The following is a 21,404-nucleotide window of genomic DNA, read 5'->3' as shown; positions in this document are numbered from 1 at the left end:
AAATGTCTACAACTCGTGTAACTGAGGAAGGACTTGGCTATCATCCCGGTTTTCACCTAGTGGGATGTGGGAAACCGCCTAAAAATCACATCCAGGCTGTTCAGCGCAGCAACCCTTGTCGTCAATCCGCCGGGTAGATTCGATTCGGGGCTGGCTCTCCTTCCCATCCCGGAAGCGGCGCTATAACACACTCGGCTGTCCGAAAACTTTCAGAGGTTAAATGGTATAATTTCAACTATAACAAAACTGAATTTCATGAATAGCGAAATGGGCAGTAAGAGCACGCTCCTGGTGCATTATCTGTAAGATGTTGCACTCTGTGAAACATGAATTCGTGTACTTCTTTTTGGATAGGAAAATACACTATCCTCCCTAGCGGTGCTTGGGCCACAATTGTTCTAACTGGCCCTCGATATCCCAGATAATGACAGACGGACGGAGCTGACGCCCGAGCTTGTCGCGCACCAGGTCCATTGAGGACAGGTCTGGGGATCTTGCTGCCAAGCAAGGACCTCCTCATGACGCAGGAATTTCATAGAGATGCATGCTATTCGAGGACGAGTGTTGTTCCTTAGAGAAACCATACCAGGGTAGTATCATGTGACAGTTAACATGTGACGACGCTGGATGGATGTACGCAAAGCTGTGCTGTCACAGCTTCCTGATGCAGTAGCCATCATCAGCTTTACAATCGAACTTTCACAATCCACCATTTCTTTTGTGGACTGGCAAGACAGCCAATCCACTAGGACGGGAGGCCGAAGGGCACGCGTTTAAGCTCACGCAGGCTGGCGTGAGGTCTGGAACAGTTAAAGTAATTATACTAGCAAAAAAGGTACGTAGCTTCTGGAATACTTAACTTTAATCCATAATTGGTGAACATCGGTCTGACGGTACATGCATCACAAGATAAATAGCAAATGATAATGGCGCCTTGCTAGGTCGTAGCAAATGACGTAGCTGAAGGCTATGCTAACTATCGTCTCGGCAAATGAGAGCGTAATTTGTCAGTGAACCATCGCTAGCAAAGTCGGCTGTACAACTGGGGCGAGTGCTAGGAAGTCTCTCTAGACCTGCCGTGTGGCGGCGCTCGGTCTTCAATCACTGATACTGGCGACACGCGGGTCCGACGTATACTAGCGGACCGCGGCCGATTTAAAGGTTACCACCTAGCACGTGTGGTGTCTGGCGCTGACACCACAATTTCTTTACAAAAATCTTATGTTAATTTGAATATTGTGGTAATAATTACTGTTTCTGATCACAAAAATGATTCCGTAAGATAAGGCAGAGAATGCGTACCAACAGTATGCTATGTAGCAGTTGTGATTACGCACTGATGACAGGGCATAAACCAACTAGTGACTATAGGTGACTTGTAAAACGAGAACGTTTATCCTGCTTAGCGGACAAAAGATTGATACCAGAGTGGCAACGGAAACTGGAGGTTCACGGGTCAGTCCTGGAGAGCGTGACGTCAGCAAGAGCAGCCGCAGTCCAGATGGGAGCCGCCAGTGGTAAAGATGCGGCAGCCGAACGAACGCCCGCTGACTGCTGAGTCACGCAGTCGTCAACAGGCGAGGTGCTGCTCTATCTGCAATCGCTGCTTCAGCTGCCGAGTCGTCGAGGGCATGGGCGTCTTCGCACAAGAATTCGAAACTCTCTCCACGAAGAATCTCTCCTAACTGAGAGCGGTGATCTGTTTTTTTTTTTTTTTTTCTATTCTCGAATCAGAAACATACAAATTTACAGTAGCTATACACATCAATAAATATGTACATATATACACACAAATTGTATTTATACAGGGTGTTTCAAAAATGACCGGTATATTTGATACGGCAATAAAAACTAAATGAGCAGCGATAGAAATACACCGTTTGTTGCAATTTGTTTGGGACAACAGTACATTTTCAGGCAGACAAACTTTCGAAATTACAGTAGTTACAATTTTCAACAACAGATGGCGCTGCGGTCTGGGAAACTCTATAGTACGATATTTTCCACATATCCACCATGCGTAGCAATAATATGGCGTAGTCTCTGAATGAAATTACCCGAAACCTTTGACAACGTGTCTGGCGGAATGGCTTCACAAGCAGATGAGATGTACTGCTTCAGCTGTTCAACTGTTTCTGTATTCTGGCGGTACACCTGGTCTTTCAAGTGTGCCCACAGAAAGAAGTCACAGGGGTTCATCTCTGGCGAATAGGGAGGCCAATCCACGCCGTCTCCTGTATGTTTCGGATAGCCCAAAGCAATCACACGATCATCGAAATATTCGTTCAGGAAACTAAAGACGTCGGCCGTGCGATGTGGCCAGGCACCATCTTGCATAAACCACGAGGTGTTCGCAGTGTCGTCTAAGGCAGTTTGTACCACCACAAATTCACGAAGAATGTCCAGATAGCGTGATGCAGTAATCGTTTCGGATCTGAAAAATGGGCCAATGATTCCTTTGGAAGAAATGGCGGCCCGGACCAGTACTTTTTGAGGATGCAGGGACGATGGGACTGCAACATGGGGCTTTTCGGTTCCCCATATGCGCCAGTTCTGTTTATTGACGAAGCCATCCAGGTAAAAATAAGCTTCGTCAGTAAACTAAATGCTGCCCACATGCATATCGCCGTCATCAATCCTGTGCACTATATCGTTAGCGAATGTCTCTCGTGCAGCAATGCTAGCGGCGCTGAGGGGTTGCGCGTTTGAATTTTGTATGGATAGAGGTGTAAACTCTGGCGCATGAGACGATACGTGGACGTTGGCGTCATTTGGACCGCAGCTGCAACACGGCGAACGGAAACCCGAGGCCGCTATTGGATCACCTGCTGCACTAGCTGCGCGTTGCCCTCTGTGGTTGCCGTACGCGGTCGCCCTACCTTTCCAGCACGTTCATCCGTCACGTTCCCAATCCGTTGAAATTTTTCAAACAGATCCTTTATTGTATCGCTTTTCGGTCCTTTGGTTACATTAAACCTCCGTTGAAAACTTCGTCTTGTTGCAACAACACTGTGTTCTAGGCGGTGGAATTCCAACACCAGAAAAATCCTCTGTTCTAAGGAACAAACCATGTTGTCTACAGCACACTTGCACGTTGTGAACAGCACACGCTTACAGCAGAAAGACGACGTACAGAATGGCGTGCCCACAGGCTGCGTTGTCTTCTATATCTTTCACATCACTTGCAGCGCCATCTGTTGTTGAAAATTGTAACTACTGTAATTTCGAAAGTTTGTCCGCCTGAAAATGTACTGTTGTCCCAAGCATATTGCAACAAACGGTGTATTTCTATCGCTGATCGTTTAGTTTTTATTGCCGTTTCAAATATACCGGTCATTTTTGAAACACCTTGCATTACATGTGCCCAGTACTTTGTAACCTCCAAGGCGCTTGGAGTGGGTTGCAGGAGATCAATCTTCGTGCAGGATTTAGGGCACAAAAGGCCCTGGAGCATGTGGCTTGTGGTTTGTTCTTGTCCACAATCACAGGACGTATCTTATGAAGCCCCACCTCTTCAGGTTGTCTCTGGATTGTCCAACACCTGATCATAATCTGTTTAAAGATTTCCACACCAGCCAGCTCTCGTTGTGTCCAGGTGGTAGTTCTTCAGCTTCTGGCGTCTGCAGGTGAGGCGTCGACTTCTTCCATAACTCCAGCCTTGCCTTCTCTGGTAAAATGGTGAGCTTCTCGGATGTTCGCAGGAAGCTCTTTCGCGATCTCAGCCGTTGCTGTGGTGGATTATGTCCATGCACTGTCCTGTTCCACTTTCAGTCTCTCCTTGTTGGCAGCCACTGTTCTGCGTATCCATGGTGGCGCTATTCCAGCCAGGCAGTAGAGCTTATCAGTTGTGGTAGGTCTTAAGCAACCTGTGATCAACCTGCAGGTTTCTTTGAGAGCAATGTCTACTTGTCTGGCATGAGATGACCTGTACCAGGCTGGAGAATCATATTCAGCAGTAGAAAAGCACAGTGCCATTGCAGAACAGCGAATAATTTGTGGATGTGATCTGTAGAAGTCTCATATAACTGAGAAATACGTAAGAAATGCGTATGACTAACGTCGAATAACTACTGTCCACACAATGAAAATTGCCTCATCAAAATCACTTCAGCCGCTCAAGATTCTATCCGTTTACGTTAAGTTTATTGCGATTGTTTTCCTCTTCAAAATGCGTTGGGAACAGCGTCTGTAGACTGTGTAGCCAAAAGTACCAACGCAATTTGTAAATAACATAAAAACACTTTGTGTCAGAATCAATCAGCTCGAACGGGACAAGTGGTCATTATTTCCGATTTAGATGCAATGTACAAACATTAGGAATGTGCTCGCTAGGTTACTTATATCTTCATATTACGGGCCAACAAGATCCTAATGCGTAAAGTTTGTCAATATAGATCCGATTTGTTAGTCTGTCGGTAAGAGTAGCTATAGTGAGAATTGTAGCCTTCTGTATTACCAGAAAAGCAAATGTTAAAAAGGATAATTTCTCGGAAAATAAATGCTATGTAAATAATTCTTCTAGGACTCCAAAAAATTAGACCATATAGTACAGCATCACTAAGTAATATGAGAACTTTTTTTTAACTTAATACATTATCTGTTGGTTCTTCAGTCCATATAAACACTGAGATAATAGCCTTTACAGGGGATGATGGTGTTGTGGTCTTCAGTAAGCAGAGGGGTATGATGCAGCTCTCCATACTGCTTTATGCTGTGCAAGTCTCTTCGTCTTGGAATAACTACTGCAAACGACGTATTTGTACATTTGAACCTGCTTACTATGTTCAACTCTTGGTCTCGCTTTACGATTTTTATCCCCTACACTTTTCTCTTGTACTAAACTGATGATTCCTTGATGTCTCTGAATGCGTCATATCGAACGATATCGTTTTACCATAAATTTCTTTCGTCCGCAATTCAACCCGTTTAGGACCTATTCATTAGTAACACATTTAACCCTCAGAATTCTGCCGTAGCACCACATTTCAAAAAGTTCTGTTCTCTGTATCTCTGCACTGCTTATCGTCTATGTTTCACTTGCGTACGCAGCTACACTCCAGACAAGTGTCTTCAGAAAATATTTCCTAACAAATTTACACTCATGTTCAGAAAAAAACTGAACATCTTTAACGGCTAAAGATGGGGCGTTAGTATCGTCTGCAAAAATGATTAGCATTTCAGTCACCTCAGTTTAGCATGCCTAATAAGCACAGGGTCCGCCATGGACCCTGATCACTTGTTCCATGCTGATGGTATCGACGCGTCAAATCAGTCCTGTGATATAGCTATCCATGCTGTATTCACCTGGTTCCAAATTTCTTCTATGGTGGTTGGCGTTGGGTCACAGCACTGCACCTGTTTTTCAACATACCCTACACATTTTGGATGGGTGAGAAGTCTGGTGATCTGGTGGGCCAGGGTAAAAGGCTGATATCCTGTCACCAAGAAGGCACGTGTTCCTGCAGCAGCCTTTGGTCGTGCATTGTGAAAAATGGCGTCCGAGGCGTCTTGAAAAAAGGTTATTGCTAGGGTCGCAGGATGTCATTCACGTAGGTCACCCTCATCATAGTGCCCTGGACACACGCCAACTGTAATTTGTGGTTGTGCCCAGTAGGACCCCACACCGTAAGGCCGTTATGTCTCGTGTGAATGCAGCCACTGTGATGCCGCTCTCTCTGTCCGCGGCGAATCAAAATGCGGCCATCATTTTCAAACAAATAGGAAATGGATACGTCCGAAAACACTATCTGATGCCATTCCTGTCCACAGTGACGTCGTTCCATACATCATTGCCTTGTAGCATGTTTCTGCACCTTTGTCAAAGGTAGGCGGAGAAGTGGTCGACTCGCACGGAACCCATCAATAAATGGCGACGGACTGTCAGCCCTCGTAGGGTACGATGTGTTACACTGTTCCACTGTTGCGCCAGAGTCGAAGAGAACTCAGTTCTGTCCTGCAATGCCGTTCGGACGAAGTGTCGATCTTCTTAATCTGGATGGTGTGACCCCGCCCATCTCGTCGTGTTCTACGACCTTTCGTGAACCATTCTGTACACACCCGTTGCACTACCGAAACAGTTCGTCCCACACGAGCAGCAGTTTCCCGTATGGATGCATCACATTCTCTCGTGCCAATAATGTGCCCTCTTTAAAACTGACTAATTTGACGGTACGTTTCGCACACAGATCTTCGAGGCATCCTGCACGTCTGCACAAGTCCGAATGATCCATTACCTTCGGTTTATAGCGGCATCGAGAGCCGCAGGCACATTTTACCGGTAGGTAGTGTTGCGCCGCGATATCGATGTTGACCATGGAACCGCAGGTCGACATGGTTCAAATGCTAATCATTGCTGCAGAACATACTAATGTACATGTCCTGCGAATATGAACGTCCTATCTCAAGTAGTTCAAACTGTTCTGTTTTTTTCTGAACATGAGTGTATATTAGATGTTAACGAACTCATCTTTTTGAGAAACTTGCTATAGCCAGTTAGCATTTTATATCCTCTCTACTCCGACCTCTGCCGGTTATTTTGTGCCCAAACAGCAAAACTCATCTAGTATCTTAAGCGTCTAATTTCCCAATCTGATTCCCTCAGCGTCACCTGATTAAATTCGACTACATTCCATTACATTTCTTTTGCTTTTGTTGGTGCTCATCTTATACCCTTATTTCAGGACAATGTCTATTCCGCTAAACTATTCTTCCAAGTGCATTGCTGTCTATAAGCACAGTGTCACCTTCAAACCTCAAAGTCTTATATCCTCTCCCTCAACTTACATTCCTTATCCAAATTTGTCTTTTTCTTTAGAACATGCTCAACTTACAGGCTGAATAACAACGGGGATAGGCTACAAACCTGTCTCGCTACCTTTCAAATCACTGCTTCGCTTTCATGCCGTTCGACTCTTACAACAGCTGTCTGATTTCTGGAGAAGTTGTAAGTAACCTTTTTTTCTCCATATTTTGTTTCTGCTGTGCTCAGGATTTTAAAGTGTGTATTCCAAAAAGCTGTGATTACTGATTTCTCTAAGCGTACAAATGGTATAGTGGTAATTTTGCGTTTATATAACGTATCTTCTAACATAAGTCGAACAGTTAGTATTGCCTCGTGTGTTCCTACATTTCTCCGACATCCAAACTTAACTTCCACGAGGTCGGCTGCTACCAGTTTTTCCAGTGTTCTGCAAATAATTCATGTCACTATTCTGTAGCCATAACGTATTAAACCGATAACTTGTCCGCACCTCCTTGCTTCGGAACTGGAATCAGTACAGTCCTCTTCAGGACTGACAGGATTTCGCCTGCGCCGTTTGTGCAGCAGGTGGTTAAATGGAATACAGTGCTTAAATAGTCGGGATGCCTACTGGTTTGCCTTAAATTTCATTTAAAAGAATTAGCATTCTTGTATGACATATGAGACAAACCAAAAGGGCAGCCTAATAACATAGACATTTTGCATATCTCACACCATTTTCAAGCTCATTTGAATAAATAGAGGACCTAGAAGGTGCTCTTGTTAAGTGCAGCGAATGGTCTTTGGAAAGAAAGGAAACAAGAGTTTCGAATGAAAGACCCTTACAGACATTCAAAGTAATCATCATTAGTTACAACACACTTCTAACAGCGATTGTAGAGCTGTTGGAATTGGCAGCAAACGCTTCTTCTGTAGTCGCTCATGAATTTCCGACCGAGAGAGGTGGGGAAGAAGATAGGCGTCGTTTGCTCTCCAGACCATCGACTGTAATAACGCGGATAACCAACAACGCGTGATCACAGTGCATAGAGAGACGGCACAAGAAGCGTTTACTGATAGTTTCCAACATCTTTACAATCGGTGTCAGAAATGTGTTGTAGCTAATGGTGATTACTTTGCGGGCCAGTTAGGGTATTTTGTTTGTAGCTCTCGTTTCCTTTATTTCCTAAAGCCATTCATTGCACTTTTCACTCGCATCTTTCATTTAAGAGAGGCCAACTCGACTCGAAAGAGAAGAGGAAGCAAATTAAGATGAGATGGGAGATATATTGTTGGAAGAATATGACAGACCACTTAAAGACTCAAGTGGAAAATGGCCTCTGGAGCGTACAACGTTCCCTCATAATTAATGAGACATGTGGGAGGGCCAACCAGACAAAACCATTTCATGAACTATGCAAGATATCTGAGACAAGCGAAATACCCTCAGATTTTATGAACAATTTTTTAAGTTCAGTTCCAAAGAAGACATTAGCTGGCAGTTGCGAACTGTACTGAACTATCATGATTGCGATATACCGACGAATTATGTACAGAAAAAAGAAGGAAAAGCTGAAAGCCAGCTCCGGTTAGGTTCTGTGTGGTTTCTGGAGAAATGTATAAACACGTGAGACGGTATTGACCTTATGACTCATATTTGACAAACGAAATAAGACTGATCTATGTATAGTATTGCTAGATTTACAATAAACTTGTGACAACGGTGACTCGAATATACTCTTTAAAATTTTGTAGGTGCCAGGAATAAAATTAAGAGAGCCAAACTTTATCTACAGGGCCGAGTAACACGAAAAGAAAGCGATAGTTTAGAAGAGAGTGAGACAGGGTTGCAACCTATTCCTAACATTATGCAATGTATGTATCGAGGAAACATAAGAGGAAAACAAAGAATAAGGATACAAAGGAAAGGAAAGTACAGGAAGACTTATTTAAAATATTAAGGTTTGCCGACGTCACTGTAATTACATCAAAGACGCCAGTGAACGTGGGACAGTTGTTGAACGGAAAGGTTAGTGTCTTGAAAAAAGGTTATAAGCAGCCCATGAACAAAGCAAGATACACTATGTGATCAAAAGTATCCGAACACCCCTACAAACATACGTTTTTCATAGGTGTACTGTGCTGTCACATACTGCCAGGTACTCCATATCAGCGACCTCAGTGGTCATTAGACTTCGTGAGAGAGCAGAGTGGGACGCTCCACGGACTTCGAACGTGGACAGGTGATTGGGTGTCACTTGTGTCATACGTTTGTACGCGAAATTTCCACACTCCTCAACATCCCTAGGTCCACTGCCTCTGATATGATAGTGAAGTGGAAAAGTGAAGGGACACGTACAGCACAAAAGCGCACAGGCCGACCTCGTCTGTTGACTAACAGAGACCGCCGGCAGTTGAAGACGGTCGTAGTATGTAATAGGCAGACATCTATTCAGACCATCACACAGGAATTCTAAAATGCGTCAGAATCCACTGCAAGTACTATGAGAATTTGGCAGGAGGTGAGAAAACTTGGATTTCGTGGTCTGGCGGCTGCTCATAAGCCACACATCACGGAGATAAATGCCAAACGACGCCTTGCTTGGTGTAAGGAACTTAAACATTGGACGATTGAACAGTGGAGAAACGTTGTGTGGAGTGATGAATCACGGTTCACAATGTGGCGATCCGATGCCAGGGTGTGGGTACGTCGAATGCCGTGTGAACGTCATCTGTCAGCGTGTGTAATGCTAACAGTAAAATATTGAGGCGGTGGTGTTATGGTGTGCTCGTGTTTATCACGTAGGAGGCTTGCACCCCTTGTTGTTTTGCGTGGAACTATAACAGAACAGGCCTACATTGATGTTTTAAGCGATTTTTTGCTTCCCACTTTTGAAGAGCAATTCGGGGATGGCGATTGCATCTTTCAACACGATCGAGAAGCTGTCCATAATTAACAGACTGTGACGGAGTGGTTACACGACAATAGTATCCCTGTAATGGAGTGGCCTGCACAGAATCCTGACCTGAATCCTATAGAACACCTTTGGGGTGTTTTGGAACTCCGACTTCGTGCCAGGCCTCACCGACAGACATCGATACCTCTCTCCTCAGTGCAGCACTCCATGGAGAATGGGCTGTTATTCCCCAAGAAACCTCCCAGCACATGATCGAACGTATGCCTGCGAGAATGGAAGCTGCCATCAGGGCAAAGGGCGGGCCAACACCATATTGAATTCCAGCATTACCGATGTAGGGCTGGGGATGTCGAGGGAATTAGATTAGTAAATGTGACAATGAATTTAGTAGATGAGTTTCCTTCTTTTGGCAGCAAATAAACAGAAGATTGCCGAAGTACACGGTGTATAAAAGCAGACTGACAATGCAATGAAGAGCATTTCTTCTGGAAAGAAATTTATTGACATGGAAAACAAATTTAAATATTATTTCTTCCCTGAAGATGTTTGCTTGCTGTTTTGCTGAGCACGTTGGTTAAACGTGGATGATAAACAGTTCAAACAACAAGAGAATAGCTTTTGAAAGAGTTGCTGCTGGATATTGCTGAAGATTAGATGGGTATATTGAATGATTAATGAAGATATGCTTAATCGGATTGGCGAAAAAAGATATTAATGGCACAATTTGTCTAAAAATAGAGATCGGTTGATGGACACATTCTGAGTCATCAAGAAACAGTCAATCTGGGAATGAAGAGAAACACACACATGTGTTTGGGAGGAGGGTAGGGGGGGTTAAAACTGTAGTAGGAGGCCAAGACATCTCTACAGTAAGCAGTATCAAAACAATGTTGGTTGCGATAGTCATGTAGAGATGAAGAGGGGTGCACAGTACAGATTGGCGTTGACAGCTGCGTCTAACCGGTCTTTCAACTCAAGATCGCAACACCAACATGTTAGTTCAGCTCAGTTTCGTATTTCCTTAGGGGTACATACACTCACAATTTCATAGGTCAAATTGCGCAATAGTTTTGCTCTATAGTACAGGCATCAATAACGGATTAGTTAAACACTTAATTTTGTTACGTTTCAACCATATTACTCTACGAATAAAGTCACGACGGAGAGTTGGATTTTAGTACCACTTAATGAACGTGTCTACGGAGAGCGAGTACCATTTAGCTGCCAGCAACAAGCGATGGAGTTTGTACAAGTTCGTATAATGCACAGAAATCCCAACTGTCAGCCATCTAGGTCTTTATTTACAAATTAAACGTTTCGTACAGTACAAAATGAACGTAAATTGCAACCTTCATGATGAGCTTAATCGTGTTATTTACATTCAAAACACTTAGAAGCTGAGAGTAGCCAAACATAAAACCACCGTACAGCAGATTCGTCGAACGTAAATTGCAACCTTCATAATGAGCTTAATCGTGTTATTTACATTCAAAACACTTAGAAGCTAAGAGTAGCCAAACATAAAACCACCGTACAGCAGATTCGTCGCAGCGCAGAAGGGATTAGCTGCTCTTGAGGCTTGTTGCGAAATTCTTTGACGGTTACTGTACGTAATAGTGTCACGATCACAGGCTGGAATGCCACGTACTGTACCAAATCTTCACTTTGCAGGTTCTGAGAATTAAACAGATTGGTACCTCTGAACTTTATAGTTTATTGTACAAATGAATAGTCACACAGTGTGTCCAACACAGCTTTATTTCCTCTTTCAACATGGCTTTGAACAACCTTTTTCTTTTCCTCTTTCAAACACATCATCATTTCCTACTCATTAAAGCTATTTAATTTTCTCCATTTATCTCCAAAACCGGATTTAAAAGTTTTTTCAAATATTTCCTCTATTTCTTCCTATTTGTCCAAAGTTATGAGACACATTTAACCACACTGTAGATACAGTATTTGCCAACCTGCTACGTAGATTTTATGTCACCATTTTGGGCGCCCTACCTGGATAGCCTAGTCGGCAAGATCGTTGCCTGCGTACCGCAAGCTTCCGTGACCGCTTCCCGGTACGGCACTCCGTGTCACGAAGTTACATCGCTGTTATCTACTACCCACCCTTTCCGCCCCACTACCTGGTCTCCACCCACGCCGTCCACTTTTGACCCGTTACTCGCACGAATGGTACCCTGCAGCAACGACTAACGGCAGGTCTCCGTATATTGCTTTTTTTTTGCCTTCACCTTTATTTCTGCATATTTGCACACAGCAAAATAAACTGCCGCGCTGCAACATACCACGTTGGGGAGGGGGGGGGGGGGGGGGGAATTCTCGTTGGAGTACACAGTTCTCAGCTGTATTTTAAGCTCCCGTAAAATTTGAAATGAGAGCTAAGGGGTATAAGAAAAAATTTTTAATTTTGGAGGCAAGTGTAGTTATCCATAGTTAAAACAGACCCAAGTCTAGGTGGCGAATAGATACAAGTAAGAAGCATCCTGGCGCTGACATCTAGTGGTTGAAAAGAAAACTGCTAAGACAGTTCATATTTTCTTTTGAATTCAAAATGTAGAAGTGCACTTTTATCTCTTGGCTACCAAGAGACTGCAAGCAGTTTTGGTTTTCCTGGCAGAATCTTTATGAAAAATCGTTTAATTTAAATATTTGTATTGCTTTTTCGTGATTTATCGTTATTATTTTGTTTCCTAGGCAATTCTTTACTGTTATAGATGGTTTTAAACTATAAAAACATGTTCTCACCTGTGGACTATGACTAAACTCTATAAAGAGTTTTGTGCAGATAATAATTTACCACCTGTTAAAAAGGGTTACTATACATTTGTGTTCAGTACGGGCTTCAATCTGGGTTTCTATACACATTGTGCTGATATTTGTGACGTGTGACATGTTGCAGAATTTGATAGTTCATCGAGACCAAAAATGTTCAGACTCTGACCCTTGAAATAGAATTATATTTGCGTAAGGAACAGGTCGCTAGAGAGCAAAAAAAAAAATAATGCAAAAGAATGTTCAGAATATGACAGTTCGCAAATAGCAAAATGTACGTATGACATGAGAGTCAGCTCGCTAGCGGATGGCAAGAAATTGCTTCATGTCTTTTACACTATGTGTGTATATTGCCCACATCAGTTAAACGCATCACAGTTTTTAGTGACGATGCTGGGTATCAATGTAAAAATAAATATATTGTAAAGTTCTGGCATTACGTTGCCAAGATCACACACAATGAAACTGTAGATCACAAATTCATAATTTCTAGACATTCCTATATGGAATGCGACCAAGGTTTTGAAAGTATTATGAAAGTTGCCACGAAAAAATAATTGGATTTTCGTACCTGATTAGCGAGCATTGCTCATTTAAAAGGCCAGCAGGAAATTTAAGGTAGTCTAGATGATTGACGGTGATTTTATCACACCAAGTGGACTCAAGAATTATTTCAAACACGTAGTGAAACGTTTTAGAAAAATGTAGTAAATGCATTTTCAAAAGGAGTCACTCTTCATCGTGTTTACAAAGTATCTCTCGACGAGAAATTTAAAGATTTTCAAACGCTTAACCATAAGAAAGTACATCATTGTGGCAGAAATATTAAGTGTTCCCTGCTCTAGAACTAGATAACGAAAAATGGGAATTGACATATCTGAAGAACAGAGATATACATACTCTTCTTCCCTTTGTGTCATCAGCACATGATTAATTTTACCAGAGGCTTCCATACCATGAAGCTACAAGAACGCTGCAGCCAGTTAATCAGAATCATGAAGAAGTTAATCGTTACTCAGAAAATGAACTTGGCAGGATTTTAGAAACAGACACTGAGCACACCCAGTCGTGTTCACCTCAAGTAGCAAGTTACTGCCTGCCATTGAAGTGCTCCTATTAATGCCGCTAAGATCCATCATTTTTAATTATTAATAAAAGATTATTAACGGGAAAAATTCAGCACTGATTGTTCTACATAAGGTAGGCAATAAAGTCTCAAAAGTCTGCAAATAATTATTTTTTCCTCAAGTTGTTCATGGAATTTTTTGGTCTCAACGTTGAACATCATTTACTCAAAACTAACATTTTCTTGCTTATACCCCTTGGCTTCTAAGAGTCTCAGATGAAGGTCGCTAATCTGCGAGCGCCATTTGGTGGTCGTAAAGAGTGAACTTGCAACTCCCGGGAATAGTTATGAGAAGCAGAGAATTATATCAGCGCTCTGCGGTTGCGAAAATGGAGCACCTTATCCACAGAGTTATGAATTGGCGTGGAAAAAGATAACGAACCATAAATTTATTTTAACTGTGCGTTAATCTTACTGAAGTTCTTCCTAGCGAAATTCACTGTAATCATCTTCCACAACGGGTGTTATATGGTATCTGCGGTAGATTGGATAAGTTTTCAGCTTATGATTATACCTACGCTCTACTAACACCGTGATTCGGTAGTTCTGGTACACAACATAAGTAACATAGTAAATAGTAGTATTACCGGTAGTGTTAGTAGCATTGGTAGGGAAAGACACACGAATGTGTCAGAGAGAAACTGAGAGCTCTTTGCTTTTTTGTTTGTCTGCTTGTTTGTCTTGCACGTATCTTTCACGTTACTCCATTGTGTGTCTTATACCACTACAGAATACAAATTGCATTTTATGATCAACTTCTGCGTTTTTATGTAACCAAATCAACTACTTTTGATGCAAGTGTAGTTCACATGCTCAAACATCATATATATCGTTATTTTGTACTCAAAAGAACGTCCTTTATCGTGATCACAGGCAAGAGTTGCCTGTTATTATTGATAAATGCAAAAGTTGTTTATGAATAACAGACAGATGTTTCATGTAAATTTGACGAAATATTAAAGCGGTGTTTCATGAATTCCTGTTTTGCGATATCCTTTTTATTTTACCTTTTTATTGAGGAAAATCCGTTTTCTAGCGCTACATGAAAAATCTGTAATGTTTTCTTTATTTTTACTGTAACGTCCCTCTATTTCATATTATAAAGCAACAATTTTCGAAAAAAACCGAATTAAACACTGACAGTTTCAATTTTGCTATGAATACAGTTAATTTTTAAGTAATTAATTGTCATTCAGTTTCTAAACAGTTCACTGCTTCCGAATTCTAGAAGAATCATGCAAGAGACAGATCGCATACGCAAACAAAGCAATTGTTAAGAGGTAACGCCCAACTGGTATGCAACACACCTAATATACAGGTAACACAGGTATGACCTTAACTTACCAAAGCTGTAGGAAAATTACCGTAGTCTAGGTTTACTTGCGTTATTCTACGATAGCCTACCGTAGATTTCCAACTCTATTTATCACTGTAGTGAAGTAACCAACGCAGCAGCGTCTCCTGCAGATGAAGATTCATAATAATTACCGTCTTTTCACTGAACAATACAGTTGTAACTGTGAATATTAAAATGAGTACCACTACCACACGACTAAATTGAGGGCAAACATTCAGAAACGTTTGTACAGAGTTCGAGTGGCGCCTGGGGAAAAAGTTAGCTTGAGTTGCGAATTTCTAAACGACGTACAGTGTAGATTATGTGATTTACCGATATGACCGGTCCAGGCTGGAATAGACAATCTTCAGAATTAAAATATGCAGAGTAGAATACATTGGTGAGACAAAACATTATGCCTACCTGCTTTGCAGCGTGTTTTTCCACCTCTAGAATGCAACACATTAGCTATTCTGTGTGGCATGGATTTGGCGAGTCTTCGACAGGTCTTCTGGAGGTACGCAGCACCATATATCTGAGTCATGGTAACGCAGATCTCATAAATTAAGTGCCAGTGGTACGTGGGGGCACATATGAGGCACAATGGCGTACACGTATGTTCATTTGGTTTCAGATTATGTGAATTTAGTTACAAATCAGGTGAATTTAGTGGCTAATATATCACCGTGAATTCAGTGTCATACTCCTGAAACCAATGCAGCATGTGTGAATAGGACAGTTACCAGCTAGAAGATGCTAGCACCGATGGGGAAGACATCAGTTATGAAGCAGACAAGTGGCTCTCAGTGATTTTGATGTAGTACACAGTTTTCATGACGCGTTCGATTACTACCACGGGTCCCATGGAAGCCCAAATGAATGACCCTGTTGTCCGTGGCGCGGCGCATGTTTCAAGCAACCGTTCGCTTAGGTGACAGCCTATGTGGACTTGACCATCGACTTGAAGTTACAGGAAACGTGATCCATCCGATCAGGCGCAACTTGTCCATTCATCACCAGTCCAATCTCGGTTATCCCGTTTCCACTGCAACTGTGGACGACGATGTCTTTGTACCAAACTGGGAACACCCAGGTGTTGTCGGATATGAATGCACACGTTGAAAAGTGTGCGCTGATCAGTGCGCTGCGAAGCATTTGTGCCTGCACAAGCAAAGTACTTTGTCGTCAGATCTGCCGCAAATCAACGCCTATTCTGCTTTAGAGTCAGTCCCTGACCTCCACGTTTTGTGATCGGTCGTGAATATCCAAGTGCTTGTCGTGTTCACCCTTCTACGACTTTCCATCAATGTTCACGACCGTAGCATTCGAACAGTCGACAGGGTTCACCATTTCCGATATGCTTGTTCTCAAGTGCGGGGCCATAAAAATATGCCGTTTGTCAGTCGCTTGTGTCAGTGCAATCCCCATTTGTGACCCGTATGAATGATCTCCCATGCGTTTCTACCCCTATTATTTATAATTCTTACCGCGCCACGTGTTGGAAACGCCACCATTCATTCTCACTGTGGGAACTGGTCGTAGTGTTTTGGCTCACATTGTAACTGTCAGAGCATGACAGCTTGAGGTCCTGTCAGCTGATGCCGGTGACATGAATCGTAATCGGAATATTTTTCATCTGAAGATGATCTGGATGGGCCGAAACCGATATTATCAATGAAATACAGTATGTTTCCAAAAGATTCATCCACTCTCCCGGGGCTGCATTTACTATGTGAAGACAGAATGTTGGGATGAATTTTAGCGAAGGCGTCGAAACAAAAATCCAACTTTTCCCACATTTGCCGTTTCATGCAGTTTTCATGCAATTTTCTACTCACCCACGCGATGCAAGGAGATGCTGGAGCTGTCTGCCATTGTTTTACACGCATTTCTGACATTTTCTCAAGAAATTGCGCATCACACCGTGTAATTATCTTTGAGAACTTGAATAAATTGACTCGCAGGTATTGTCCTTGAGCTCGTGTTAAGTGCGCGGATTTGTTGCATACTCTTCATCTTTTAGTTTTCCCCACAAACATAAATCGCATTGGGTTAAACTCGGATTCTAGCAAGTCAGATATTGTTGCTAATGAGTCTGTCATGGAATACATCGTGAATTATGACCTATGAGCCCTTGCCGAATCCTGTTGGAAAAAAAAGGGAAGCTTCGTTCTCTTTCACTCAGTTCGTTTAAAAACAAATGCAAAATATTTTGCACGTATCTTTCACTGTTAGCTGTGTCATTAAAATAAGTTGGACCTGTTGTTCTGTCACCGCTAACTACCCACCACACTCCTATTTTCTGATCTTGAATGGGTTCCCCACGAAGAAAAACAGATTTATAGGCACTCCATCGTCGACAGTTTTGGGAATGAACAACCCGTGTAAATGGAACCGAGTCACATCTGAAGACAGAATGAGGTAAGGATCTACTTCTCTAGTTTCAAAACCCGTTCGGAAAATCTATTGCTGTGCGCAGGATCAATAGGTTTAAGATCTGACACTGCTGTTACTTTGAAGAGTCTTAGCCCACGTAACTCAACAGCTCTCCGTGTATAGGTGCAAGAAGTTCGTATCGTATACAAACACTCGTTCTGGAATGGAATGATTCGGTATTGCCACTGTTGCGTTCAAAGACTTCACTCATACACACGTGATGTTTATTTCACAGTTCGAATGAGGCTGGCCGAGAAGGTGGGTAGTTTGGCACCAACAGGGAGACGCGGGACGCGTTCGATCAGCCTGCGCGGTTCTGATGCCTGATGGCGGGTGCGGTCATCAGATAAATGGAATACCCTGTACATGAAAGATATACAAGATATACCATTGTAAAATCGGATTGTCCTCCAGGGGTTTTGTACTCCTATGCGCAAGATAAAATTTACCTCGAAGATCCATCCTCTTGTATGTAGAAGGTATGAATGCGGATGAATCTTTTTGAGAAACACTGTACTTGATATAGAATGTATTTCATTTAAATAAAATGTAAACAGAAAATTGCGTGATTTTGTGTCTGTCTTTTAAGGTGGCTATGCCTTGTCTGTTGCAGTATGGTCGGGCTCCCATCCACTGGGCGGCCTCCCGAGGCAACACGGAGATCATGGAGATGCTCATCGCCGCCAAGTGTGACATAGAGGCCCGAGACAAGGTACGCCTCTCTTGTACACATGTACATCATCTGCCAAGCCGTTTTAGATATTAAACTCAGTGAGGTCGAACAATCAGCGCGTTGCTAGGCAGTGCCTTGTGTATCTACCGTAAAGACCCCAGTGTATGTTTGTCACCCACTTGTTTTACAACCACTTACTCGAAGGTGCCCGAAACCTGCAAGGTCAAATGTATACAGATCGTACATGGTCCTAGATTTAATATGAGGGGCGTTCAGTAAGTAATGTGACGCACTTTTTTTATGAAAGCAGGTTGGTTTTATTCATCATTCCAATACACCATATTATTCGCCACACTTCGGGCTACCCAACCCTATTTTTCAACATAATCTTCTTTGAAAGCGACAGCCTTACGACACCACACTGGCAGGTCTCGTATGCTCACTTGATACCACTCTACTGATCGACGTCGGAGACAACGTCCTGCTGCATCAGTAACCTCGCCATCATCTACGTACTAGTCCGCCCCGATATCTGAGTGATCTGTGTTACGGATTGCCGTCCTACAGGCCCGGGTTCGATTCCCGGCTGGGTCGAAGATTTTTCTCCGCTCAGGGACTGGGTGTTGTCTTCATCATCATTTCATCCCCATCCGGCGCGCAAGTCGCCCAATGTGGCGTCGAATGTAATAAGACCTGCACCTAGGTGGCTGGACCTGCCCCGCAAGGGGCCTCCTGGCCAATGACGCCAATCGCTGGTTTGCATTTCCATCTACGTACTGCTTCCTGCAGAGTGCGTCCTTCAATGGGCCATACAGACTGAAGTTGAGAGTGAGAGATGTGGGCTGTTGGATGGTTAAGGAAGAACAGTCCAGTGAAGTTTTCAGAGCTCCTCTCCACTGCGCAGACTTGTGAGTGGCCTTGCGTTGTCACGGAGAAGTAGAAGATTGTTTGCATTTTTCTGGCAACAAACACGCCGAAATCGTTTACTCAGTCTCCTGAGGGTAGCACAATAGACTTCCGAGTTGATAGTTGCACCACGATGGAGCACATCAGAATACCCTTTCAGAGTCCCAGAAGACTCTGCCGTGAGTTTACCGCCTGATGGTGCGGTTTCAAAATTTTTCATCAGAGGGGAGGTGGTGTGACGCAATTGCGTGAACTGCGGTTTTGTTTCCTGTCCGAAGTCATGAACCCATGCTTCATCGCCTGTGACGTTATTAGATGAAAAATTGTCATGGTCAGCCTCGTAACGCGCAAGCAATAGAAGGTCCTTCGTTGCTCTTTATGGTCTCCTTTTAAGCGGCGAGAAATCTGGTGGGCACACACACTTGAGTACCCCAATAGATGGAAAAGTGTGTCAGCACTAACAACAGAGACGTCCTGTTGCATAGTAAGGTGTCTGATTCTGATCCGTCAATGACCTCGAACGAGAGTGTACGCACGTTTCATCATTTCAGGAGTCGCAACTTTTTGCAGGCGACCGGCATGCGGGAGATTGGACAGATTTGCGCGACCTTGTTGAGATGATGAGTGATGCCTCGCCATCGACTTACTGCCAGGTCTCCGTAGACATACTGCAAGCACCTATGAATATCTGTGATGCTCTGATTTTCCACCAAAACAAAAGCGATGACAGCTCTCTACTTGGAAGCTACCTCTGTTACGGATGCCAATTTGAGGCTACGTATAGCGCCTCCAACTATTGAAACTTCGCGAAGCGGGAATATTCCACGATGTCTAGAACCAGTTCCGCGCTTCTTCAACCGAAATTTGCAATGAAGAAATACGTTGCACTACTTATTGAAAGCCCTTCCTACTTTATAATAAGGAACCACTCGTGAGTAGTGAGTAATTAATATACAGTTAGTAGATAACCAGTGAGCTGTTGTATTGATTATACTTAATTCGAATGACTGATTCCGGAGTTCTGCAATTTCAGCTTCTGACGTACTTGTGGCAGCCCAATTCAACCGAAACACTGAGTTACATAAAGTAAACCAAAACATAACTAAATGGAAAATCAATGGTACTATTGTAGTGTCGTCACTTACTTTTTCTTTCAGCTATCATGAAACTTCACTAGCACTATTTTTCGTCTTTGCATTGCGTGCAAACAAGGACAGGCATATTTCAGGCTGACTGTACCACTACTAATCTTCGATGTGACTACATTTTGCATCACTAGACTCCTATGTACTTCAGTGTTCCGCTTGAGTTGGACTGTCACAAGTAAATCTCAAAATGGAGTTACACAGTTTCGACATCGATCACGTGAGCTAATAAAGGAGAAATATGAAAATAAGGCCTTCACTCAAAAATTTATTTTTACAGTTGCATTCTTAGTCGGTAAAAATGGAGCCATTATATTTGTCCGTCTCTCTGTTAAGAACCCTTTTTCTCAGAAACGGACACCCGTAGCGTGTTAAGATTTACGTCACATACTAAGATCTACTGTCCCTGGGAGGTGTAAAAAACGTTAGCTTCGAAGTTAATTCACTCAAAAGAGACGGCCATTTACGTTACATACTTTGACACTCATAAACTCACTCATCAAAACCTAAATGGCACTTCCCGTTGATATAGAACCATGAAATTAGGCAAGAAGCCAGGTTTCACAGTACAAAAAAAGAAAAAAAAACGTTAATTTGTAATTATAACATAAAATTTTCTTTTTTGTGATTTGTTATCAAATGGCTCTGAGCACTATGGGACTTAACATCTATGGTCATCAGTCCCCTAGAACTTAGAACTACTTAAACCTAACTAACCTAAGGACATCACCCAACACCCAGTCATCGCGAGGCAGAGAAAATCCCTGACCCCGCCGGAAATCGAACCCGGGAACACGGGCGCGGGAAGCGAGAACGCTACCGCACGACCACGAGCTGCGGACATCTGTTATCACTCTGCCTCTCCGTCCGTCTGTTAGACCACTTTAAATTTTAAACTTAAAATTAAAACATTCTGGAAAGTCTTGCAATTCCTGGGACCAATATTTTGTCGGTATCGATACCGCCAAAATCGTCGAGATTCTTGATTCCCGTCATGCGTTAACTACCTATAGAGGTTGATCAGAAACAATCTGAAGAGCTTGTAAGAGTATTGCAGCGTAGGTTGTGCTGAGGAATAATTGCTAAGAAAAAAATTCGATACGGTGGGCCGATTCCGAGTTAATTAAAATCGAATTCAGGCAATCAGGCCCTTGCGGGCGCAAATGCCAGCGGCTCGCCATATACGATTGGCGTCAGTTGTTCTCATAGCGTAGATGATAGCGCACGAGACTGCTCAACTTTTGGCTCGTGTTCGATCCACCGTACCGTCCCATGGCCAATTTTCTATCGCCCTCATGTTTCGTTTTAAAAAACAAAACAAAGCACACCTTTGGCGAAACT

General features: G+C 42.9%; 1 protein-coding gene across 1 annotated transcript in view; it reads left to right on the top strand.

The window, feature by feature from the left end:
• Positions 1 to 21,404, top strand: part of LOC124621815 (ankyrin repeat and death domain-containing protein 1A-like) — a 434,679-nt gene that overhangs the window by 165,116 nt on the left and 248,159 nt on the right. Inside the window, exon 4 of the mRNA XM_047147254.1 lies at positions 17,953 to 18,051. Coding sequence (XP_047003210.1) covers positions 17,953 to 18,051 — 99 coding nt within the window. The remainder of the gene's footprint in view (positions 1 to 17,952; positions 18,052 to 21,404) is intronic.

This window comes from Schistocerca americana, chromosome 7 (assembly GCF_021461395.2).
Source record: "Schistocerca americana isolate TAMUIC-IGC-003095 chromosome 7, iqSchAmer2.1, whole genome shotgun sequence".
NCBI lineage: Eukaryota > Metazoa > Arthropoda > Insecta > Orthoptera > Acrididae > Schistocerca > Schistocerca americana.
Note: the sequence above shows the minus strand (reverse complement) of the source record. Positions and strands in the feature narration are given on the sequence as shown.